General features: G+C 40.3%; 1 protein-coding gene across 7 annotated transcripts in view; it reads right to left on the bottom strand.

The window, feature by feature from the left end:
- The window catches only part of NFYC (nuclear transcription factor Y subunit gamma), a 67,747-nt gene that overhangs the window by 8,066 nt on the left and 32,268 nt on the right, over positions 1 to 27,413 (bottom strand). For 6 of the 7 annotated variants that reach the window (XM_015563158.1, XM_006762554.2, XM_015563159.1 and 3 more), the window contains 5 exons: positions 17,895 to 18,007; positions 12,625 to 12,696; positions 11,180 to 11,293; positions 7,700 to 7,795; positions 2,532 to 2,705 (listed from right to left, as the gene is read on the bottom strand). In XM_015563158.1, coding sequence (XP_015418644.1) covers positions 2,532 to 2,705; positions 7,700 to 7,795; positions 11,180 to 11,293; positions 12,625 to 12,696; positions 17,895 to 18,007 — 569 coding nt within the window. The remainder of the gene's footprint in view (positions 1 to 2,531; positions 2,706 to 7,699; positions 7,796 to 11,179; positions 11,294 to 12,624; positions 12,697 to 17,894; positions 18,008 to 27,413) is intronic. The other variant, XM_015563161.1, reaches the window with a different exon arrangement.

Here is a 27,413-nt window from a genome sequence, read left to right as displayed (position 1 = left end):
AATGCCTGAAGTCATGTTAACACCAAATAATACTCAACCTAGAGTCCTTTGGGTTTAGAGCACTGTGAAAGTTACTCACCAAAATAAAAGATGAAAAAAACCAGAGATTTATTTTTAGGCTCATAGTACAAAATATTTGCCTGAGCCCCAAACGTCTCTATGCTTCAAATGCTGCAACTTTTCACAGCCACTTCGATGACAGTAGGGCACATATGGTACAAAAGAATCAAAATCAACCACGACAGTTCACTTGAGAAATAGCCAAGTCGAGTCTAGAACAAGTGAATTTGGGGGACAAACTAAATGGAAAGTGAGGTCAGTATGAATTATGAATTTACTAAATTTGGGATCCTGGGCTGCTTCTTAGGCCTGCAAGACATTGGGAGGGAAATAAAGTGCACACTGGTTTTCACCCCATTTAAGCAGCAAAGCGACCCCAGCCCGCAGCGGCCAACTGGCTGCTCTGGATCATAGCTCAGCTGCCTATGGGAGAGTGAACAGGTAAATGCACTGGACACCAAACACTGAACCAGCTGCTTCCTGCACACTCCCCACTAGGGATGTGCCCGCAACCAAGGTATGTGCCCTTGACCGGAATCGAACCCGGGACCTTTCAGTCCGCAGGCCGACGCTCTATCCACTGAGCCAAACCGGTTTCGGCTGAATGCCTGGATCTTAACTGAGGCCACCCCTAAGTAACAGGAGGGTGGGGAAGACAGACAGAAGGACCTGTGTAAAAATGCATGCAGTTGGCTAGGGCAACAGGAAACATCTCCTGTTCTCAAACTGCAATTTTCAACTCAGCCTATTCCCCAAGCCTCCAGGAATAAAAATTTCCAATTTTATGACAGAAAATAGAGGATTCACTTTACCAAAATATGCCTTCCTTCGACTTTAGTATATATTTTGTTCTGCAAAGGTTATCTGCGCTCAATCTGAAATAGCCATTACTACAGAGGTCCTGGGGTATGTCACACAACACAAGGCCACCCTGAACCAGTAACACAGTGAAACAATAGCTGGAAGATGCTGGGAGGAACCAACTTCACCATCCTCACAAGCCTTATCAGCTCCAGGCTGAGCAAGTCCAGGGTGGCAGAAAAGAGGATACATGAAATTCTCGCTGACTAAAAAAAAATGCATACTGCCAACTCATCACTGTACTCTATCAACTCAATTTTCCTGAGAGGATTTCCAAAGTATTTCTAAATCATTTCAGAAAAATGAGGGCTTGTGTTAGCATAGCAGCTGTCAAATCACGTATGGTGCGCCCTGCTGTCGGGGCACAACAACTATGAGCTTCTTAGGATGATCAGCCAATAAGAGCCGCCATTAGCAGACTCCCTTGAAGTTCTCTCTATAAAGGGATAAAGCCTTTGGCAGGCAAACCTCTCATCACTGCAGACGCACAAGCAAGAGCTATAGAAGGTCCCTTAGGCATCACAGTGCAGTGAACTCCTTAAGGCAGGGATTGAGCTCCAATCATTTTTGAACCCCTCCTGCTAGCATGGTGTCCGGTAAAGACAAGCATTCAATAAATTTGTTATATGGATAAAAAAACCAAGCAGGGAATACGTCCTAAAATCACAATTATATTTAAATCTACTGCCACTTCCATTTTTTTTCTTCTAGGCAAACCCAGCTCCTCACTAGAACACACAAGGCTGTCTAGAATGTGTCCTCCACCTGTCTTTTCACAATTGCTAGATGTTCCCTGTGCTACAGCCTTTCCCCACTGCCTTGTGCTATTTCTCAACTCCAAGCCTTTGCTTGTGCTGAGCCCTGTACCGGGAAGTCCCTCCTTGTCTATTTTGATTCATTTCCATTATTCTCTCTAAAACTCATATTATATAGGGACTGTTTGACTCATGCTTGTGTCCCCAACCAATGGCATAGGACTTTATCTACAGAGGATGACCAATGTCTGATGAATAAATAAACTGATGACTGTCAGGGAGTTTGCATTCAGAACTCAGAGAACAGAGTTCTCTGTAGCCTCTAATGATTCCCAACAAATGTGCATAATACTGCTCTCACAATTGTATTGGGGAGAGAGAGAATATTCTGATTACTGTTGTAAAAAGAGAAGGACACTTTGCTTAAATACAGTAGGTCAGAGAAATGATGGGGAGAAGGGGAGGAGAGGTATGCATGCCTGATCTCTCCCTGAAGGGTACAATCCAATTCTGGTGTGGACACACAGACAGCAGGCATGGAGTCCACTTAAAACACCTTCTACAGAGATGCCACTACTCTTCATGGGGGTGTCGTACAGTTTTTCCTTCCAAAACTTTTTAGCTCATAAGGATCCTGAAGAACATCTTGTCTACTACACTTTCCACAATGACCCATAAGAGATTAGGGTGACATGTCACCTCAATGGCTGAGTCTGGGGAGAGCCCAGGTTTCCAGACTTCAAATCCAGTGCTCTATGATGCTCTGAGTACCTGTCTTGCCCTGGTCAAGCTTTCACCATCCCAAACCTAAGAAGTACTATCTTGCTGGGCAGGCACCCCCTGCAGCTCACAGACCTGACCCTGCTGAGGCTGCGCAATGATGATCTGCCCGGGCTGGATGGTGGTTGTGGAGCTGGTGGTCTGCTGGCCTTGCTGCTGACCCTGGACTTGGACGGCGGTGGGCTGCTGAGCCAGCGTGAAGTAGTACTGGACAGGCTCGGCAGGAGTCACAGACTGGCGCACCTCCTCCTGTGGGGAGAAGGAGAGGCAGGTAAGAGGAAAAGAACCGACTCAGCAGCCGCCAGAGTGAATTTCCATTCTTCCCCCAAACGGGCTCTGTGCCGTTGCCTGCTGAATGCTGAGCTCTCCACATTTGAAGCCAAGGGAAACTGGAATTCGAAGAGACCAGTTGTGCTACATCAAACTAAAAATAACAGATTCCATAGGTTTCACCAAACTTACAGTTTTCTGAAGTAGAGTTAGCAACCATTGCATGGTAAGTTGCAAATGGGCAAATACTGCCACTAAAAGCCACGCACTAGCAGTGCTTGTGAGTAAATGCTGTCGAGGCCTGTGATCTGAGGACAGTGCTAATTGTGAGCACTGGAAGATGCTACCCAAACGTCAGGCTCTCGGGCCGGTTCCCAATCTCCCAAACAGGCAGCACTCTCCTTATTTTGTTCCCACCATCTCAGGAGGGACAGAGCAGGGGGAAAGGACATAGGGCTTTTCCTGGGTTGAAATTTCAGAATCAAATGTTAGGGAAGCGCTTAGCTTTGCACAGTATGTTGAGAGCTCAGTGGTCACTGAGGGCCACATCTATCCAGTGTCACATCTGCTTCTGGTTGTACTTAGCCACAGAAGAGCAACCCAGGGGGCCTGAGGGACAGCTCTCCGCTGGGTGCTGCCTTGGCTGACTAGGGAGGTCGCATTCTGTCCGATCTGCTGGGTGAAGAGACTGTTCCTTCTTCAGCTGACGTTTTCCATGGCAGAAGGAGTAAACAACCCTCTCCCAGCCACCTTGAGCTCACAGCTGAGAGTGTAGGATGTTTACACACACTACGGCATGGTTATAGCCTGAGGGTCCAGGGTTGGTCAGCCCCTGACCATTGACAGAGATCGGCATCTGCTCCAGAGGACCCTGTGGCACACGGACACGGTGCCCCTGCCTGGGACAACAAAAACAACAGAAACATACAACTTGGGCTGGCTGAGCAAAAAATTAACTAGATTTACTCACTCCCTTGTTCTAGGCTAAGTTTGCCATGTTCAAGATAAGAGGAAAAGACAATTCTTCAAGGTATAGAGACCCAGTGGACTGCCTCAAAGCTCCCCAAAGTGACACTTACATAGTTGGCATTGACCCCATCATCCCCTCATTAGGTCAGGCGCTCTAGTCTGGGTTTCCAGTCCTTGCTTGTCAAATTAACTACTTTCCCATGAGGGCAAAGCCTAGCTCTCTCTTGCTCTCCACTGTCCCCACTATTCATTCCCTTGTAGGCACCTAATATCATTCCCTTGTAGGCACCTAATAAGCACTTGCTGAATGAGAATGGATTTATAGAGCCAGGCAGACAGAGATAAGAAAATACAGGCACACCATGTATTATTGCACTTGGCTTTATTGCACTTCCCAGGTGTTGATTTTTTTTTAATTTTTTTTTTTACAAACTGAAGGCAAGACCCTCCATCAGCAAAAAAGGTTACAACTCACTTTATTGATAAACTTGCTTATTATAGTGGTCTGTAACAAACCAGCAGCAGCTCCGAGATGCCTGTACTTGCTTTATTGTGGTCTTGAACTGAACCCACAATATCTCTGAGGTATTGCGGTACCTTTTTTTTTAACCCAAGTTGGTAGTAGAATAATTTTCTTGAATATAACAGCTGTTACCAATAGAAGAGACCCTAAACTCTCTTTGCTACCTCTAGGATTTTGTAGTCTAATGTGGGGAGAAATCCATGTTCCCTGTAGAACAGGGCTGGGCATTATTTTGCTTGCCTGGTGACTGGGGGGCCCAGGATAGTAAAACTAGGACTGCTGATATAAAGCCTATGAGACACGCGGGTCTCTGCATGACCAGATTCCCTGATGGCCATCCACTCAGCCTAGGCAGACACTTGTGACATGCTGGGTTTCTGAGCTAGTCCTCGAACATGAACCAACTTTTTAGGTTAATGTATTCTGTGCTTCAGGCCCAAACCATCTGAACACTGAATGTGATCATTCTGAGGCAGAAGAAAGAAGGGACCCCCTTTTATTTTCAGCTAGGTCTGTTTCCAGAACAACTTAACTGTGACAATGTCACCTCCATTTCAACTCCAACTTCTATTATAAATTAAGGTCAGTCTTGTCAACTAGACCTTGGCTGTGGCAGGGATAAACTGATATCCTCCTTAGCCATGAAACTGATCTTTTTCAAAGCTCTTGAAATGAGTTCAATGTATTCATTTTCCATTGAGATTTCCCTTCCTACTTTATAAAAAACATTAATCACTAAAGTTCAGACCTAACTTGAAAAAGCTCTTGGGTGATAAGAAGGTATACAGGACCAAAAGCCCCCCCAAACAAACCTGCAGGAAGTGAGAAGGCAGGCAGACACTGGCATTTCCTAGCCCTGACCTGTGATGGTTCTGTATCCAGTTATCCCTGACTGTGGCTGATCTACAAATGAATATGGTCTTTTCACCAGACAAAAAGCAAACCCCTTGCCAAAAGCTGGGAGAGCAGGTGAAGAGCTTCTCTTGTGCTGCCTGCTGTAGCCTCCTAACTTGTTAATGAACCAGGCAGGGTCTAGGACATTCCATCAAGTCAGTTTGCGCTGTGAGGAGGGCATGACTGTTCTCAATTCACTGGAATGGAAGGAGGCATATATAAGGTTTTCAGCATTTATGAAGACTCATTCAGCCAATGGAGGTCAAGCTAGCAGGGGAATGATTATGCTTGGTTTAAAGAGATGGGTGAAGAGAAATGATATTTCAATGGGCAGGAACTTTCAACTCATAGCTTTAGTGGGGTACAAGTCAAACCTCAACAACCTCTACTTTCAAACAGTTTTTATTTGCTTTCCTGAAGAACAAGATAAATTCCCAAGCATCTCTGAGAGGTCAAGGACCTTAGATCCCAGCTCAATATTTGTGGCTAGTTCTTTTCCCCAGTAGTGGAACATCATCCCAGATGCTAGCAATCTCGGAATGAATGACTGGGTCAATCCAGAATGGGGTACTTTCCCAGCTCTAGCTGTGGCCTCCCCAAACAGAGGGTTTACTCTTGGGATGTGTTCAGAAGTGGAGACTAACAGCCAGAGAATGAGCAGCATCGTCCTAGGACTACCAGCCACAGACTGGAAAAAAGTCCATTAGCTTCAGTAGCAAGAGCAAACTGCTGCCTCTTCAGAAAGGGTGAATTCTGGAGAGTAGGTGCTTTTACAGGACTTAAAAAGGTGTCAGCCAATTTGGAGATTGGGAAAACTTCATGTCTACAGAGGATTAATAGTGCTACCTGAGAATTTCAGGCCAGCTTCCAGTAATCTCAACCTTTCAAAGGCCAGGCAGTAGCTGTCCCAAACAGGATGCCAATCAATGGCTTGAACACCTACAAAGAACTGAGTCTAGACAGCAAGGAGCTGTTTCAGCTAGACACACTTTAAAAAAGAGATGGATCACAGCATTTAGAGTCAAGATGGAACAAGGAGCTGTCTGACACCCTAAGAGAGCCAGGCACTGAGGACTCTGGAGGAAGGGACAGGACATGACCCTTCTCTCCAGCCGGTTGATTCAGCAGGCAGCCCACGGAAAACAAGCAGAAGTTAGCACAAGGAGCATGACCAAGGCCTGATTTTCTGACAGATCGCACCACTTCGTTTTTAAAGGGGGCTGCTCAAACACATTCCAACACGGAGAGCATGTGTGTCTTATCATTTTTTTTGAAGGAAGAGAGGTGGTCTGGGTTTCTGCAGTAGTGACTTCTCAGAGAGGAAGGAAGCCCACGGGCACTAACCTGCAACGTCTCAAAGGCGATGCGCAGCCAGGGACGACCGTGGCAGCCTGCCGCTGTAAACATCCGACTGAAAGCTCCTCTGAACACCTTACAGCTTCCAGTCAAGGATGTTTACAGTAGCAAAGACTGCCCAGAAAGAACGGAGACACAGTGAGGCTCCCTGTACTAGTAAGGGGGTAACAGAGGGCTTGCTAACCCAAAGGCTCCAGGCAGGGTCAGGATTACAAATGTCCTTTAAGACGCCCACTTCTCTTACACCTTCTGACTGGTTATTAATAGAGACAGCATGAGAGTCACTGAATGACCCATTTCCAAAAATAATATACTATGAAATAATTCATTAAAACCACTTAAAATTTTGTTAAGAAAACAGAGCAAGCAGAACAAGGCACACCTTTGCTCCCACCAGACTCTGGTACTATTCCCCAAGTGTCTCAATTACACCTGGTGAGTCACGAAATGTGTGTGCCTGAACCAATGAGTTACAAAGCATAGGGGCCTATTAAAACCGCAATTAAGAGACTTATGCACCCAAGGTGCTGGGAAAAAAAATTGGTGTGACCTTTGGAGAGGGGCAGGTAGAAGAGAGGGAAAGGCAGGCAGGCAGACATTCACATTCTTTCTAGTGATTGCTTAAAAAACAGTTTAGTGGTGGTTCTCAAATCTGGTTGCACATTAAAAGCATCTGGGGAGCTTTAAAAAGTACTGATGCCTGGGCCTCCCCTCTCAGAGTCTGATTCAACTTGGTGTGGGGTGGAGCCTGGGCATTGGTATTTTTAAAACCCTAGCAGGTGATTTAATATGTAACCAGAGCATTATATAGAGAACCACAATAAAGAGTAAGAGAAAACCAAAGTCCACTCACTCCAAACACTGTGCACATAGAGACGCTGTTTCTTGAAAATCTAAAATCTGTAACTCACTGGACATGTTCTCCCATCCCAGATTAAGAACTCTGATAGAGTTCCTAGGATACCTTGAAATGAGCTTCACTTTTACTATTTATAACCAAAGTCTTTAATTTTATCTATTTTCACTGAAATACCACCTCAGCGACACTGAGTTAAAAGTATCCATAAATGAGTAGCAGAAGGAGATGTTAAGGATGGATCTGGTCTAGAGAAGTAGAAAAAGAAATAGCAAATGGCTTGTGCTGAGAGAGGAAAAGGAGCATTATTAGACACCCATATGCAAGGTGCCTGGCGGCAGCAGCAGCAGCAGCAGCAATGCCTTCCCAGCTCACCTGACGCTTTGGAGGTTTCAATTCATCTCTTGGAACAATATCGATGAGAAAGTCAAACTGATCAAATTTTGTAATTGCCATGGCGATATCATTCCTCTGTAACAAAGAAAAGCGAGGTGAAAAATTAGCCTGGGGAGAAACTAGTTCACCCAGCTTTATAACCTCCAGGTTGCAAGTAAGAGATGATGATGACTTCTAAGCCAAAGTAAGTACCCATAGCCAAGTCTATAGCTGAAATAAGCACAGCCAAATTCTTATAAACTTCAAATGATCAGACCTGCTGGAAAGATATCTACAAAGTCAACAAAAAAACCTACCTGTAGCTCGTGCTCCACAAGCCGAATATTCGAGCCTCTAACTACTACTGTCTCTGCTAGATTCTGCCCCTAGGTCCTCTCCATGACTTAAAAAATGGTCCTCCAGCTAAAATTGTACAAATCTAGCCATCTCAGGTGGCAGGTTTCTGGTCATTATGTGGTTAGCAAGGTTAGGCAATCAATCAATTTTATAACCTTTTTAAGATTCTAAATAGTATTTTGCCTCTTAGTTCAGAAGCAGTTAAAATCTATTTTGAATTTCCTGCCTGAAATGCTAATCCAATAACTTTTGCAATATTTTCTAGTTACTGATCTGTATCTTAGTTTCCAAAATTTTTATTTTGGAATTCAAAATCGCAATATTAATTGAATCCATGGTTTAAATCTTGTTTAATGTGATATAAATATTGCAAGTCTGAAGTTACTAGAACAGAGTTTTAGGTGGGCTAAGGACACAGGAGTCGGTTGACTAATGATTCTGAAACCAAAGCCTGCTCTGAAAGGGTTATTTCTAAGAGTAACACTTCTTTCTTTAAATAATAAAATTAAAGGATTTTTTATTTTTTTACTAAAAATCAACATACTAACAGTATAAGACAATTTTAAAGAAAAATACGGGAAAAGAGTGAACAATGATATGCATGTATTAAGGGAAAAGTAAACTTTGAAATTCATTTAAAAATAGATGATGATTTGATGGATAGAAGGATAGATATGGGGATAAAATAAGTAAACTTTTAATTGCAGGATCCAGGTGGTGAGTATACAGGTGTTCACTATAAACTTTGCTTATGTGTGAATTTTTTCATAATAAAATGTTGGGGTGAAGGAGAAGTCAACCTTCTAACCAAAATCCTTAGCAACCTCTACATATCACATCTTAAGAAAAGGTGACTCATCAGACAAAATAGGAGGGGATGGAAATTTTCTGTTTTTTCCTTCCCTTGTCTCTGTGATGGCCCAAAGCCACTGAAATGCAAAACTTCAGTCCTCCATTCTTGCCAACCATCAGCTTGATAATAAACCCATCCTACCGAAGCAGGGCACATTTTAAAGCTGCCAGGACTCATTTAAGATTAGCACGATATAGTATCACATTCTTGATGATGTCACCTACTCAAAGCTATCTAAACGGCTCATCTAAGCATGAAATGAGAGGAAGGGTGAAAGAGAAAGAAATAATAATCACCTTCAAACAAACACTAATGTGTTCTACAGTATTTTGAAAACAGATATACTTAAATCGGTCTTTTTAACACTGTAATTTTGTCTTTTTAAGTGCTAATATTTTACTGAATTATTATTCATATTCAGTAAGATACAGAAATCTTAAGTACACAGCTGGATTTTTATAAATATATACACACAGGTAGCCATCATCTAGATAAGAATATAAAATTCCCTTCCATCTCTTTCCGGCCAATTACCATGCCCTCTCCCCACAACCCCCCAATCTGAGGTAACCACAACTCTTATTTCTATCACTATGGACAGTACCTGGCACTATGTGCTATGTAATTCTTTTCTCTGCTTTCTTTTACTTAACATAATATTTTTGTGATTCATCCATGTTGCTGTATGGATCAAGTTTGTTACTTTTATTGTTGAACAGCAATTCATTTCAAGAATACATCAATTTTTTTATATATTCCTATCTTGATTTTAGTCATTTAGTGGATATAAACCAGCATCTCACTGTGGTTTTACTTTGTATTTCCCAGATGACAAATGATGCTATGCACCTTTTCATATGCTTACTAGTCATTTGGAATCTTCTTTTTGGAAGGGCCTGTTCAAATGTTTTGCCCATTTAATTTTATCTTATGTTTTCTTAACTGATCTTGAAGGTAATTTCAATTGGCTCTTTAGATCTACAGACTTCCTTCAAGGCAGTCATAAAGTAAGTTCTCAATGTCTAGCTGCACTAGAATGTAGACTTCCCTGGGGTGGCGGTTGTTATCTGTTTTGTGTATCCAGAGCCTAGAACAGTGCTCGGCACATTGTGGGTGATTAATAAATACCTGTAGAATAAAATAAATAAATAAATAAATAAATAAATAAATAAATAAATAAATAAATACATCTTCAACTTTTGAGGTAAGAGGAAAACAAGAAGACATAATTTACACTCTTGGCTTTGTTGTTAAAATACTGTCACTCTCTTCTATCTGTCACATCCTTACTCTATGTCTGAGAAATGTTTCTTCCAACAGGTAGGCCCTGGTGGTTGAGGGGAGAGCCTCTAGAGCAGTGGTTCTCAACCTTCTAGCCCTTTAAATACAGTTCCTCATGTTGCGACCCAACCATAAAATTATTGTTGTTGCTACTTCATAACTGTAATGTTGCTACTGTTATGAATCGTCATGTAAATATCTGATATGCAGGATGGTCTTAGGCGACACGTGTGAAAGGGTCGTTCTACTGCCAAAGGGGTCTCGACCCACAGGTTGAGAACCGCTGTTCTAGAGCCAATGACCAAGAGGTCTTCATACAATATGAATGTTTGTTTGCTGGATTAAAATAAAAAGAGAACAAAAAAAGAAGAGCAAAAGGATTCTCAGGAAAGCAGATGAGGAAAAAGAGGCTAACAAGGTCAGTAAAACTGATTCTTCCTGGGACTGTCCTTTCAAGGCTTCTAACCAGAAGTTGTTTACATCTGGAAATAGATAAATATAAGTTTAGCCTCCCTCTGTTTATAGTGAGGACTCACCAAGTGAACAGTTCAGTCACTGAGTTGTGAAAACCATGAGAGAGCTGGAAATTAAAATTCTTGGTGGGGAAATACTATCATGGCTATAAGGTATGCCTGCCTCCCAACAGTAGAGGAAGATAACAATTACACTCAGCTTGTCAGAGGCCTAAGGAAAAACAATCTTTGGGCTAAGCCAGGGGTCCTCAAACTACGGCCCGCGGGCCACATGCAAATACAAATATTGTATTTGTTCCCGTTTTGTTTTTTTACTTCAAAATAAGATATGTGCAGTGTGCATAGGAATTTGTTCATAGTTTTTTTTTTAAACTATAGTCCGGCCCTCCAACAGTCTGAGGCACAGTGAACTGGCCCCCTGTTTAAAAAGTTTGAGGACCCCTGGTCTAAGCCATGCAAGAGAAGCAGGCAGCTAGCTACTTGCCCAGCTTTCCCAATGTAGGTCTACAATATTACCTGTAGAGTCCGACGCTTGTTATCCTCTGTGTGGATCCAGGCTCGAAGAGTCAACTCTGTGATAAAAATCTGGGCTGCCTTGGCAAAAAGCACAGGGGCTTCTGCACTGATCATCTGTAACAGATGTACATCTGTCAATCACCAGTCATTCAAACCAGTTAATTTGCCCCTTATCTCATGTCCTGCCACTGGACTATGGGGCAAGTGTTGGAAAAGGAGAAGGTAGTAGTCTCAAGAGATCCCAAGATAAAATAAAACCACAAGTAGGAACAAAGCAGGTAGAAGAGGAAAAAAGAACACTTATCTAGCACCTACCATGCACTTTCTTACTCTCATAACAGCCTTGTAGAGAAGCTAGGTTTAAGAGAGGTGAAGTAACTTGCCCAGGGCCATAAAGTCAGTAAGTGATATAATCCAAGGAGAGACAATGTGGGGAAATAATGAGTCTGAGAGCCAATGGATTTAGGCAAAATCTCAGGCTTCCCATCCTTTCGGGCTTTATTTTTCACATACTGAAAAAGAGGATAACTTTCCAGTACTGTTGTGGGAATCAAATGAGAAGATTTAAGTACAAGCACCCAGCACAGGGCCTGGAACACAGTAAATACTCAAGTAATATAAGCTCTTGGTCAAACAAGACTCTGGATCCTTGGTGAGGTGGTCTGTATAGGATACAGGCACTGGACGAGCTATGGAGTTAAGGAAGCAGATGAGTATTGGGATCTTGGTTTTCCTACTCTAGGCAAGTCAGTTTTCTTTTTTTTTTCTTTGTTTTGTCTATCTCCGTATCTAGAAAATTAAACTACTAATTCTTATCCTACCAAATCTCACAGGATTACTATGAGGAGGAATTGAGCTAACAGAAGGGAAAATTGCTGTGAACTGTTAGCTTTCTATACAAGTACAAGAGACTATGCATTTTGAGTGGTAAGGAAGGAGCTGCTCTTTTTCTGAGAGAGTTGTTGTGGGTGGCAAACTCCTAAGAATACAGTAATGGTCTCCTCCAAGTAAACCCTCTCACAAGTATTATTCGTGTAAAACAATTCACAGATGCAATACTCATAGATACAATAGCATTATCAAACATTTTTTAGAGCTCAGATCAACAAATAAAGACTGTAATAAGATGCTAAGAAGATGGCACTATCCTGATGATTTGATGGTACATGTTTACACTACATGCTGAAAAGAACTGGATGTTTCAAAAAGCACCCAGTATCTTTTCAACATCTAGAAAACAGGAAACCCCTAATTTTCAGAGAATCATCATATAATAATTAAAATTGTTCAATTTCATCTCACTTAGCAAATTTACGAGAAACTAACTAAAAAAGCAACAGGCAATATTTTCATTTTTATTTAATTAAATTTGAGCTCTAGAGAAATGAGCAATAACCCACCCATCATTTTAGCTTCAATATAAATAAAAATGAACGTAAATTCACCTTCACATCTTCATCCAGTTTCATAATCTTCTTAATACGAGCCAATGGCAGTTCCTGTACTCGGAAATCTTTCTGAAATGAGTAACAAAAGGTGCATAAATGGTGGGGTCAATCAGTAGGGCAAAACAGGCATCAGGAAGCACACTGATTGGCTTAGTCCCTCCTTTTAGAAAATATGGCAGGACAGAAGGTACACATAAAATGAAGAAAATACAAGCTCCTAGCAAAATTCTTAACCCATGTAGAGCTTTAAACAATTAAAGGGTTTCAGGATAAACTTATGATGGCTTTTAGCAGATTCAAATGTGATTTTTGCCTCAGGAGCAAAAATTCATTCCTCTAAGTTGCCAGTTTTTTCTTCTACTTGGGGATTGCAAGTGCCAGCATAACCTGACCACAGTGACCCACAGTTCTCTTCTTCTGACCTTCGCTCTAACCTGACACCAGAAATTAGGGAGGAACTCCCTAAGGGCTTGTTTCCAAAATTAGCTTAGGGGGATGGGGGTGGGTTAGAAGATTATGGAAGAGGGGTAAGGGTAAATTTATCAGCTGGCTCTTTGGAATAGCCCTGGCACTTTTTTTCTTAAAAAACAAGACTGGGCTGGGGAAAACCACATCAACTTTACTGTGGATAGGATTTAGGAAAGAGCTTTTTGATCAGCACTACTCAAGTATTTGTGATTAAGCCCTTTTTTATTTTGATACTACTGGTATTTCAAAGCATGCTCAATGATGAATGCAATTCTAGAATTAAAAATCAATTCTGGGTTTCAGAGCTGCAATGAAGAAAAAGGTGCAAAGGCAGAGATTAGCTAAAATCAGCAAAATCCCTGCTGAGACTAGGTGTCAAATGATTGATTCTGTAAGTGTTCTGAAATGTGACTCACACCAAATCCAGTATGTTCACATGGGACTTTGCATCATCACATTATAGAAAGAGCAGCTACTATTTGAGATTTGGTATAATTAACAACAACAAAAAAGTAAACTTTCTTTTCCAAGACCAACAGCAAACCTCAACTGAATGTTAAAGAAGGGGGTACTAGTGAAAAACATAAACAGCCTTCCCAGAACCCATTTTATGATTACAGAAGGGAAGAACAACAATTAGGATAAAATGCACGCCAAGACATCTAATTTCCCCACAAACTCAACAAGCTGCTTGGCTACTGGCTACCACTCACCTCTACAAACTTCCAACACCAATTTTTCATCATTTCATTTTCCAAAGTAGGTGTCAATATTTTCCATGAAGCCTCTACTAAAACTAACCCTGGAGTGGCAGATGTTTAGAACTCCAGTTTATTAAATTTTTACCAAAAGGAGAGAGCAGGACACATTCTTTCTATTCTTATTTGTTTTCTCCTCTTTCATTTACTCATTCATGTAACTCAACTAATATGATATGTGCTACTGTGTGAAAGATGCAAATCTATACTTACCTTTGAACAGCTTATAGTTTAATTGTTAGAGACGGTCACATAAAAACATTAAAATACCATATATCATATTAGAATGGGGGTGTAAAATCCCACAGAAACAAAGAAGAAAATACCAGCTGGCAATGGGGGGTTGGAGTGAGCAAGAGGAGTTGGCAAATGTTCCACAGAGAGGCTGACATCTGAATTGTGTATAAGGGATGCTACAAATTTGCTTGTTGGAAAAATAGAGAATTCATATTCAGGCAGAGGGAGCAGCATGCACAGAAGCACAGAGACACACAAAACAGGGCCTATTCAAGTTTTAGATATATGACCTTAGTACAGAGGGGAGCAACACGAAAGAGAATGCTGGATTGAGGCCAGACCCTAAAGGGACTTAAAAAACAAAACATTTACCACAGAAATCAATCGCTGGTCTTTCTTCATGTGTGGCATATCACAAAATATGATGATGCTAAACAGAAATCCCAAAGACAATGCTGGGGATGATAATTCCTTTGAAAGGCCTCCCAGGATGACATATACAACACAAGATTAAGACCATAAGATTCAGCTCTCTTGCAAGTGCACTCTTACTTGACTTGGTTAGTGAATATAATTTCCACAAGTTTGTTCCAAGATTACTTAATCAAAACCCAAAACTGATAAAAAAAAAGACCTTCTTCACCAACTTGAAAGAGTAAAACACCACTTTCAAAATTTCTATAAGACTGGTCTTTAATCAAAAGCAACAAGAAAGGGTCAAAGATAAAGAGATTATATAATTCCTACCTTGGAGAAGTATAAAGTGAGGCAGAAATTTACAAAAAGCTCTGCTCTAAGCCCACTCCAACCTTTTCTTTTGCAAGACACTTTCTCATAATCCCCAAACCTTGAGCTCTAAAGGGACAGTGTGTAAAAAGTGGATCTTCAGATATAGTGTGTATGTGCCCCAGCTGGTTTGGCTCAGTGGATAGAGCATCACATGCGGACTGAAGGGTCTTGGGTTCGATTCCAGTCAAGGGTACATGCTGGGGTTGCCGGCTTAATCCCCAGTAGGGGGGCGTGCAGGAAGCAGCCAATCAATGATTCTCATCATTGATGTTTCTATCTCTCTCTCCCTCTCCCTTCTTCTCTGAAATCAATAATAATAAAACATTTGGAAAAAAGAAAGATATATGTGTGTATGTGGTTCATTATTACTGACAATAGTCCAGTTTTCTATAATCTCATCCTAGCTTTCCAGTCACATCTAAGAGTTTACGATAACCTTATTGGAGAGGGGAGCCCTTAATTATCAGTAGACTGATGTCCACTAAATTGGCTTTCAATTCAATGTTCCCTCATCATTGGCAACCATGCAACTCATGTGCTAACTTCTCCTGATGCTGATCCAAGTGAAAGACAACTGAGACAGACTGACTCTACTCTTGGTAGTGTTATCAGCAAATGGAAAAGCAGATTCTCTCTCAGAACATTTCTGTGCTCTTGATCACAACAAAAGAACTCCATTAAAAATAATGCCATCTGAAACTGCTGAGTTTCAAGTAGTCTGAATTCATTCAATGAGAGTTCAGAGCCAAAGAAAAGCCAATGGGTCTCAGGTTGCACTAAAGAAAATCCAGAGTTTCAAATAATGATGAGAAATCTTTTCCAGGCCTATCCAGCCACATACTCCAGCAAGAAAGGACTGAATCCTCTCAAAAGCAATGATTCTCAATCTTGGCTGCATGTTAGAATCACCTGGAGAGCTTTTGAAAAACAAGATGCCTGGATTCTGTCTCAGACTAACTGAATCCGGAATTTCTGGCATCACGATTTTTGAAAACGCCCCTGGTGACTGGGGATCCACAGTCAGTGTTAATGGCCACTGCTGCTTTTAAAGTCTTACTACTCAAAGTCAGCAATGGCTTCGCCTGGGAACTCAGAAGAAACGCAGAATCTCCGGCTCTGCTCCAAACCTACTATATCAAAATCTGTATTTTAACAAGATCCTCATGTGGTTCATTAGACAATCAAGTCTGAGAAACACTGCTCTACAAGAAGGGCTCAAACAACACAGGACCTGTTTTGTAATAATCCATAAACCTCATACCTCCAAGTTTTTCTTTAAATGGTTATCTGATTTGACTATAATATTAAAAATACCACTGTCTAATCTGGAGGCACTGAAGAATGAAAAGATGTAACTGGTAAATAAAAGAAAGTGACCTCAGCATTACATTACGGCTAATTGGAGGCTGAATCGTACAGAGTAAGTTAGGGGAGAATTAGATTTTTCTTTTTCAAGATTCAGCGTTGTTGCCTCCCCATCTACTCCCCAAAAGACAAACTTAGCTTTCTCTTGTCCACTTTCAAAGAGGTCTAGAGGAATAAAATCCAATGCCAAAAAGTCTGTGAATTATTATTTCCAGAGCTCTGTCGAGCAGAAAGATGGTATTTTCACAATTATTCTGGTGTGCAATCATTTAGGTATGATTTTTGACCAACTTCAGTTCCAGCTGAACACTACCTGGATTTATGCACAATTCGGAGTAAAGAGAGCATGATAGCCACCCTGAGAGGAAAGATAAATTGTTTTTGCAGAACTCAGACCAAATTGACTGGGGCCAGCATTTCTAATATATCATGTAATATATATCACCTAGCAAATTTCAATTCGTTGTTTTAGAATAATCTTTGTCCCAGTCTTAGAGACCACCGACAGCTTGTGAATACTCACATAAGTTTTATTTATGTTTGGATAGTCGGAACATATGGCTATTTAAAAAATCTGTTAGACATGTTGAGATGTCAACCTAAGAGGCTCTGACATATCTGAGGAAGTCTGGTTATAAGTGCTAGTGAGTTCTGGATCGGCACAGACTAAATGCTAAAATATCTGACAACGTTACACAGGCAGAGATGCAGTCGGAGAAGCAGATACCTTTATGTGCCATAAAGGCCGATAAATGGATAAATAAAATGTAGCGAATACACATATATATGGAATATTATTTGGACTTAAGAAGGAAAGAAATCCAATTACATGCTAGAACATGTATGAATCATGAGAACATTATGCTAACTGAAATAAGCCATCATAACAAGACAAATATTGTATGATCCCATGTATATGAGGCATTTAAGACTGGTGAAATTCATAGAAACAGAAAGCAGAATGGTGGTTACCAGGGGCTGGGGAGAGGAGGAAAGGGTAGTTGTTGTTTAATGGGTATAGACTTTCAGTTCTGCAAGATGAAAAAGTCCTGGAGAGATGATCCACAGCAATGTAAATATATATTTAACACTACTGAGCTGTACATTTTTAAGAGGTTAAGATGGTAAATTTTGTCTGTGTTTTTTTCCACAATTTAAAAAAAAATCAAAGCCCAAAAAAATACAGAAAAGTTAAGTGCTGAGTTTGAACCTCCAGAGTTTCTCTGGCCACCTGCCTGATTTTGGATTTCTGGTTGTGCTCAGCTGGAAAGTAGACTTGCTATACTGGCCTACTCCGACCACACTCTAGAAGGGCACTAGTTTTATACCAGGCGGACCCCAGGACTAAAACCTGATAAACTTAATCATGAGATTAGATTATCCCTTTAAAATATGAATAGACCCCAGTAATAATTTTATAATTTTATTTTTCCTCCCTTCTCTTTTATATCTAAGACAGTTTAGATAAAAGCATCACCTTTAGACTGCAGAAGAGAAAGAGTGACTTTTCTGTGGAAAACCACATGTGAACACAGAGATCAGGAACAAATTATGCCTTTGTAAATGTGCTTGAGATTACACGTTTTAGTCTATGTTTTGGTTATTCATCTCATGACTCTTTAGACTCTTTAAAAGTTTCTCCTTTCTTACCACTGTTAAATTCCGTATTTCTTCCATGACACGAGGCCAGAAGGACTGTAGATTTTGCTGGGCATCACTGCTGCTGGTACCACCAAATCCTCCTTCTGTGGACATTTTGACAACTGAAAACAAATACATACATGAGACACATTAAAAATAATAATAAAGTCAGACTTTCTGTCCGTTATTTATATCTTTCCTTGTGGATGTTTACACTACTTCATTTAACTTTTCTTTTTCTAAATATATTTTTATTGATTTCAGGGAGGAAGGGAGAGGAAAAGAGATAGAAACATCAATGATGAGAATCACCAATTGGCTGTCTCCTGCATGCCCCGCATTGGGGATGGTGCCCACAACCTGGGCATGTGCCCTGACCGGGAATCGAACCTTGACCTCCTGTTTCCTAGGTCAATACTCAATCACTGAGCCATGCAGGCTGGACTCATTTAACTTTGCAACAATGGGGAATTAAATTTAGAATAGAAAGAAGAGGGTCAGAACCTACGTTCAGTCAACTGCTTTTTGATGGGTTCAAAAGAAGATCAGTTAGGATCCCCACTTCAGCTATAACTGTAGATAATATTGTAATGCCTTAAAAGATTCCAGGGGGAAAGTTAAAAACTCCAGATTTCTTAAATGCTTACCCAGCAAATACTTAAATGCAAAAAACAGTTTAATCAAACACAAAGAACTAGAAACTTAGTGATGTCCTAAGAATTTCTATTCTGGGAAATTATTTGAAAAGGTTTAATAATGCCAGTGACAGGATGCTGGTGGAGAACTATACACTGAGTGGCTAGATTATTAGGACCGGCCAGATTATTATGACCACCCCATCAGTGCTTCATTGACGCTTCCAAAAATACTGAATATTGAAAACTTCCTAAACAAATACTCTCAAGGTTTTTTTAAAAATTATTATTATTATTTGTATAACTAATTCACTTAATTGTACTGATGGTGTGGTCATAATAATCTGGCTACTCAGTGTATAAGTCACTAAGAACTAATTCTGAAGGGCTGAAAGAAGAGCACCAAACATGTTACTTTCCAGGGTCCATGTGGATACACGCTGGGCAGATCATTCCATCAGCAGAGTGGAATGAAGGCTGCTAAATCTAGGTTTAGTCTGTGAGGACGTTTGATTCATTCAAATGTTTGAAATGTTCTAGAGGTCTCTGATTTTTTCTTTTTCCTTCTAAAGAAAATGATAAAAGGAAAGAAATGGAAGGAAAACAAGAGTACAATCTTCAAAGTAGATTTCACTCCAATGTAATGACATTAGTGGGTGATGATGTAATGGGAAATGGCTTGGAGCCAATTTCTAGTGCTGGAGGCCTACATAAGAAGCTCTATACATCAACAGGAACTCTAAGTACTAGGAAACAATATGATCTTAGAGTTTCTGGAGGGAATTAAGTGGAGAGTGTTGAATCAGTTGGAAATGACTAGATAAAATCCTGAGTCCTAAATAACCAACTAAGGTCCTCAACTCAGCTTCCATTACATTTTCACTTATCACCATATGCGAATAACGTATTACTTTATTCTCTTAGGTGTACTGAGAACAAAGATATCAAGATAACCTAGAGAAGTTTAATTATTTATTGTTATTAATAGAGTCTTACGAGATACTTATGACAATGAAAAAAGAGAGACTTGCTAACCTTTTAAAATGGGGCAAATAAAAAAAATCTTTCTGGAAATGAAAATAATTCCTTAAAATTTTAAAATAAGAATCTAACCTTTTATTGTATGGATCTATGGGCAGGCCTGATCTTAGCAAAATCTGCCATGCAAACTACTACAGTCACAATTGCCAGTGTGATATCTTGTATTCTTGCTAATGATGAATAGGTTTAGTTTGAGTGTAAAGGTCTGTGAGATTTAGAAAATTGGTGACAACTTTGTGATGTCCTCTGATCTCTTTGTAACAATTGTTACAAAGGTGAATAATTCAAGAAACACTTTTAAAACCACCTGTGCACAGTCTTGATGTTAAATTCTGCATTACCCCTACTAAGGATGTCTTGGCGCAATCAATTCACAAACATATGGGTAGGCAATAGATCGCGAATGTCCTCGTTGGCTGGTTCAGAGCCTCACACTGTTGAAGTGGGGATTATGTACAAAATAGAAGTTAAATATTTCTGAAACTCAAAAATGAGTTAAAAGTTACGTTTTTAACTTGAGAAGCCCATCTGAATTAAACACAAAATACATCAATAAAAATGTCCTTTATATTTTGTGTATCATAGAAGGTTAGGACTGAAAAAGACATTAAGAACCACCCAGGCCCACCCCTCTAAAAATGCTCACAGCTCTACTTCAACCTCTGCCCAGCCCACTCAATCCCACCCTGATTTAGTTTAACTATGAGCTTATCCCTCTCCAGTTCTGGGAACCTAGCTTACTGGTAAGGCATTCTGTTCAGCTTTGGAGAATTCTATTCTATACATTAAGTTGAATTTGCCAAGTTCCAATTGAGCTTTGGATTTAGAATTACAGCTTTTATGAATTTTCTATCCAAGAACCTCTTTTTATAAATTCCTGACTTTAAAGATACTCTCCTCATTAGAAACAGAAGATCCTATTCTGAAGAAAAAGACAAAAAAGTTTGGGGCATATTTTCTAGCATTTTTGCACAGAAATGATTGGTAGTTACTTCTTTTAATACCTATTGGAAGAACACAAATTGTTACTGTAAATTCCTAGAAAACGTGAGTACTTTGATTCCAAAGGCTTTCCTTAAAGCAGGTCCAGTTTTTACATGGGCCTTTAAAAAACAGATCAAATCTCAAGCAAAAGATTTTATGAAAACAAATTGAGGTTTTTAATATTTTCTGACCAAGGTAAAACTTAACATTAAAATAACAAAACTTAATCATAAGCACAAACAGCTTTTGTTCCAAAAAGTTAAAAAATATAAAGCAGGCTTAATCTTATCACTTATCTTTATAATTAACATATTAATTGCAAAAAACCGGATTTTGTTGCAATTAGTATATTTATAACATCTACAGCCCATGGAAAATATGCTAGGTTCATCTTTTAGGATTTTTGAGAAAAAGTATGTATTTTAAAGTAAGAAAGAGATTTATATTCCACGACCCTTTTGATCCCATTTTTAAATTGCTATCTCTATGATGGGATAAAACTACTTATATATAGTTGACAAGGACAAAACTGCCCTAAGACCAAGCCACATTAACTTAGATCATTCTGATGAAAAATGCAGTATAGAATTTTCCAGATTTAATTCATTATTGATTGTAAATTTATCACTGTAGACCTATAATTCATGTCCATTGATTACTTCATAGGTACTTGAATAGACTCCCTAACTATTTAGTAAAGACTTCAGGATCAGAGGAAATATTGAATGGTTGTTGCTAGATGCAATCTCAACTCCCAATACCTATTAATTTATGTTTTTAAAAACTTTAAATTTATTTAAAGTCCTTTATAATATGCCTAAACCCACAAAAACAGTTTCCTTTTCAAAGCTAGAAAGGGAAGAATCAGAGTCCATCATGCAAAGGCTATTGCTCCAATGTTCAACTCAATTGCCACCTCTCCACAAGTCTCTCTAAATACCTGCTCTGGAAGTGATTACTCCTTCTTATGAGCCTAGAGCCCTTGATCATTAATCTCTTTCTGCCCTCACCACATTAGCTTGTATGATCATTATTTATGTGTATGTCTTATTTCCTTTTCTGGTTTACAAGCTCCTTGTGGCTAGGACCTGATTCATTTCTGGATTCCTCAAAGCATCTAGCATGCAGTCTGATAATTATCCCAAATAAATGGGCAAGAAGAGTTGCTGGGTATGGCCTTTCTGAGAAAAAGAGGCCTCCTGGAAAGCATGGCCCTGAAATAGACTTATTGGGAGTGTTTGAACAACCAAAGGAAGTGGTTATACAAAATAAACAAGGTTCCTGATGGGCCTTTAAAGTAAGGATTATAATCAGAAATCCACATGATTGGAAGGATACGGGTCCAGTTCCCCACCGCCCCCACACACACGGTCGGTCCTGAACTTTGGAAGGCAGACTGGAAGGCAGAAAGCATGGCTGCCTACAATTCCCAAATATAAATCTTTTGAAAGTCAGAACCTTCTCAGAAAGACCAGGATAACCAGGATATAGGGTAGTGAAGGCCTGGGGTGGGGGACGGGTGCGGGCTGGAGGGGGTCAATGAGAGTAAAAAGGGAACATATGTAATACTTTTAACAATAAAGAATTATTTAAAAAAAGAAAGGAGACCAGGACAGATTTATGATAATAGGTAAGTAGGAGGAGGGCAAATACCTGTTTGGCCACCCATTACCAGGACAATAAGGAGAAAACCATGGAGGAAATGAGATGATTCAATCAGATCACGCAGTGGTGGCCAATCTAGCTGTCATTTGAATATCCAGTTAATATATGTATTATATATTTTTATTGATTTCAGAGAGGAAGGGAGAGGGAAGGAGAGATAGAAACATCAGTGATGAGAGAGACCAAAGGGTCCCAGGTTCAATTCCAGTCAAGGGCATGTACCTGGGTTGCGGGCACAGTCCCCAGTAGGAGGTGTGCAGGAGGCAGCTGATCAATGTTTCTCTCTCATCATTGATGTTTCTAAATCTCTATCCCTCTCCCTTCCTCTCTGTAAAAAAAAATAAAGAAATATATTAAAAAAAAAAAAAAGAAACATCATATAATGAGAGAGAATCACTGACGGCTGCCTCCCGCTCACCCCCAACTGGGGACCGGGGCCACAACCCAGGCATGTGCCCTTGACCGGAATGAAACACAGGACCCTTCAGTCCACAGGCCGATGCTCCATCCACTTGAGACAAACCAGCCAAGGCTAGTGCTCCTCTTTTAAGATTCTCTTAGAAATCTTTCAAACTTTTTGCTTTTGACCAGGTACCATGCTTGCCAAATCCTCCCTTAGTGATATGCCTGGACATGGAAAGGATGTATCAAAATGATTATCCTCACAAAATACAAACAAATATAAGGTTTTAGTGCAAATTCCCTAATTTCTAAAACTCTATACCTTTAGATTTTAGCTCTCCTATATCTTAGCATTTACCCCATTCTCTCTACAAAGTCCTGTATAATATGCCTAAACCCACAATACAGCTCTTTGAACTAAAACCAAATTAGATGTTTTGGGGCTATAATACTTAAAAACCGTATCACAACTACTCAAGGAAAAAAAAACCACAGAAAGCTCTCCTAAAATAAATCCCTTGACCAATGCTGCTTCTATTGAAGTATAAGAGCTGACTCATCCCAGTCAAGTTTTACCTAAGAAATAATGCTCTCATTGTCAAGCATAAGCAATATCTCTTAGCCCTGTTCTGAATGAAAAACAAATCTAAACATTGTTACCATCTTTCTCCTTAATGTCTCCCCGTCCCGTCCCCCCCCCCCCTGGTAGCCCTCATGCAGGAGTGCTGTTTTTCTGCCTCCCTCTGTAGCCCGAGAACCTCTTGTACACCTCCAAAAGGCCCAACTCCAGAGTTTAGTTCCCCCCCCCCCCCCCCCCCCCCCCCCCCATCAAACTTGCAGCTTTTAGGCTGCTATGAGTGTCCTCAATTATTCCTGTGTCTTCAACTTAACATATTCCAACAAGTATCTCCCTATGTTCAAAGCCCATTATCTTCTTCACTCCCTTTTTGACTTGCATTTTAATAATGTTTTCCTATGTCATGAGATGACAAGATTTTTATTTTAAAGCCTAGTCGGTAGTATCACATGCATTTTATGTTCCAGTGCTGCTTCAGGTAATTATCAAAGTTAGTTACAGGTTTCTTTATTTGAATTAGCTAAACTATTGGGATGTTATATTGCAAACGATGAGAGAGAGTTTAAGAGAAAGAAGGAATATTAATAGGAGTAGTTAGATGGATAAGAAGAAAAGGGGTAGGATTAAAGCTTATTTGTGGTTGCTACTTTAGATATTCTTCCAAACTACAAAGAAAAATTAAAACTAAATTTGAGAACTAAGATTTTCAAAACAATAATTCTACTAACAGACAATTTGGTTCTCATGTTTACACAGAAAGATATATGCCATTATCAATCATGGCTGAAAAAACATTTCAAGCCTTAAGGAGGCATATCCTCTCCACAATAAAACCAACCTCAAATTGACAATTTCACAAAAAGAAACATAACACTGCTCTGGGAATCAAAAGGCCTATGTTTGTGAACTGGCCTGCTGCCCACTACTGGTCGTCTTGAACCAGTCACTCCACTGAGCCACTCCAGGACTGATGTATACTGAACACATAAATATGCTGACGGGTGGTCTGATATGGAAGGCCTATAAGTCACTAAATGAATAATACAAAGGAAGGCAAGATGACTAGCCAGAAAAGAGGGTTCAACCGTCTATTTAAACTCATCTAAGGTTTCTACTTAAACAAGAAAGCATTAAGCTTAGTGCCAGAAACCTTACTAAGTTCCAAACCCTTACATAACTGGATATAGGTGACACCCATTACTCTAAGAATGAATAATGTAGCCTTACTAGAGACCTCTTTCCTGATTAGTGCCAAGTTCAGTGTTTGAGTGTGTGTCTGTCTCTAGCTCTAAGAGGCTAAGTATGAAGCTTTTCAAACCACCTACTGGAAAAAGCATGCTTCCCAAAAGACTAACAGTTGGAACTGGCTGCACACTGCTCTTCCTAAAGATCTGCTCACACCAACACATTTTTAAACCAGCAGCAGAAACAACTTTTCCTTCAAAAACATGTTTCTGTTTGCTATCTACTACAATGTAATCTTTTAAACAGTGGCTAGATCATAACATCATTATAAATGATGGCATAGGAACTGGTATAAGCAATGAAACTGACAGGAAGCCAGGAACAGTACATTTTAAAACCCGTTTCTGTGGAATAGAAATGGTATGTAAACATCTTACTTCATATACTTTCTACCTCATTCCTTCATCAATGTTCAACTTAAACCATCCCTGCATATATGACAAAAATAAAACACTATCGGTATTTTGTATGATGGGGGAAAAGACCATATATTTTAGTGAAGTATTCTAATGCAAAGGTCTGCAGCCTCCTTCTGTAAATTAAGTTTTAATGAAGACTGATACCCTTATTCATTTACATTGTCTCTGACTACTTTCACACTATAACATTAGAGTTGAAGTGTTACAACAGAAATCTTATGACCTGCAAGCTGAAAATATTATCTGGCCCTTTACAAAAAAGGGCCAAGAAACATTTAGGACCCAGTTCTAAAGGATATTTAAGAGTTTTATTTCATCGAATCCTTCCATGATAAAGGCAGCGTTATTCCCCATTTACTGATAGAGAATTGAGTGCCAGAGGCTAAGAAGCTTGCCCTAAATTACACAGCTGTATATGGCTCCCTCACCTGTTCAATCTCCATCAGGAATAAGCTGGGCTAGACCCTCTGCCCCAAAGAAATATTTGTTAATCTCTTTGACCCTCCAATCTAATAGGAATAAATAAATTCTTGTAGAAAGAATGATGAGTAACTGGTTTTTCAGGCCCTGAGCCTGAAAGAGAATTCTGACATGAGCTAGAAACAGAAATAGTGCCTGTAGCCCGAATCAAATTCTATCCTAAAACAAAGAGCCATTTTACTTACTGGATCCTGTGTAAGACTCAGAAACCCTGAGAACAACCTCTGTCCAGCTTCTGGAAGGATTCTGTGTTTGTGTATGCTCAGGAGAAGTGAGAAGTGTGATTCTGAAGAATGTTTCAAAGATGCCAACCTAAGAGCTTTAGAGCGGCGGTTCTCAACCTGTGGGTCGTGACCCCTTTGGCAGTTGAATGACCCTTTCACAGGGGTCGCCTAAGACCATCCTGCATATCAGATATTTACATTACAATTCATAACAGTAGCAACATTACAGTTATGAAGTAGCAACAAAAATAATTTTATGGTTGGGTCACAACATGAGGAACTGTATTTAAAGGGCCACAAGGTTGAGAACCACTGCTTTAGAGTTACAAACTTACTTATCACTTACATTACCCTCAATTGATCGTTTTTCAGCTTAGGAATTTTACAGATAGGAAAGCTGAGGATGGGTATTTTAAGTTGCTTACTCATGGCACAATATAGTAAATGGTGGAGTCAAAAATGCAAAGTTCTTAAATTCTGTTCTTTAGTATAGCTGTTCATTTGCAGTTTTAAGGTATATGTCCTTTCAAATTGTTCAGAGATGAGCAGTCTCAGCTTTTAACTGACTTAAAATCCTTAACCCAAAGATTATTTTTACCCACTTGCTCCCTGCTCCCAACATCTCTGTGGCAAGCATAAAAGAGAAGATGCTAATGGCACTGGGGTCTCCTATTATGTAAGCATCTTTCTTTTATTTCTCTGTTGTCTCTTCCCACACTCTAAAACACTTTTCTATTTTTTCCTTCCCCTTTTAATGTCTCTAGGTCAGTCAGTAGCACCAATGGATACTCAGCTGCCAACAGTGAGGGGGTAGTAAAGTACAAGGGTAAATAAAGAAAATGTACTGGACCTGGAAAGTCTTATTCTCTGGCCACTAACCTGCTATCTCTCTATATAGAGGCTAATATGCTAAGTGTCCCTCCCACCATCTGACTGGTCAATACTGACCTCACGGGGCTGCATATTGACCTCACGGTGCTGCGTGATTCCATCTTCGGCCGTAGGTTATGTTGTTGCTGGGGCACTTGCCAGCCCTGAATCTGGTTTACGGCACACTTGTGTTTGCGTTCCACACCCTGTACTACAGCAACTTTGCAGAGTGCCCTCTAGCACTCCGGGACCCCTCGAGGGATGTCGGAGAGCCGGGTTCGGCCCAATCCCCGCAGGCCAGGCCGAGGGACCCCACCTGCCGGAGGGACCCCACTCACTCCAGACGCAGACGCTGGGGATGGACCATGGGAGGATGGCTCCAGGGCGTGTCCGGCCTGTCTTGCCCAGTCCTGCCCCACCTAATTAATTTCCTTTCATACTAGTGCACCAGTTCACTAGTATGTTTATGATCCTGGGTAAGTCACTTAACTTCTTGAGACTCTCTCACCTATAGCAGCACCTCACATGGCAGCTGCAGCACACAAATGGGAAGATACATTAGAAGGTTGCAAAACGTACCAAGCCTCATACACAAGCCAGATGGCATATCATCACCCTCAGAGATTTCTCAATTAAAATCCTGTGTGGTGTTAAAAGAATGTCAAGATGAGCTTGGCTGTATTGATTTGGCTGTATGGATTCTTGATTCACAGACACACTGAATTTTGCTCTCTGCTTAGTGTCTTTTATCATTGATTTAAATGTTGAAAGGGGGACAGGGAGGAGGAGGGTGGGTATCTACACTAATAAAAGAGAAAAATGGTAATTGGCGTACAATGCTACCCTTTTCATTGGCTAATCAGGGCTATATGCAAATTAACTGCCAACTCAGATGGCAGTTAACTAACAAAGATGGCGATTAATTTGCATATGTAGGCACAATGCAGGGAGGTGAAAGGGAAAGCAGGAAGAAGCCCCCTGCCACT

Source organism: Myotis davidii, unplaced genomic scaffold (assembly GCF_000327345.1).
Source record: "Myotis davidii unplaced genomic scaffold, ASM32734v1 scaffold458, whole genome shotgun sequence".
Classification (NCBI taxonomy): Eukaryota; Metazoa; Chordata; class Mammalia; order Chiroptera; family Vespertilionidae; genus Myotis; species Myotis davidii.
The sequence above is the reverse complement of the archived record's forward strand: the minus strand, read 5'-3'. Positions and strand labels throughout refer to the sequence as shown.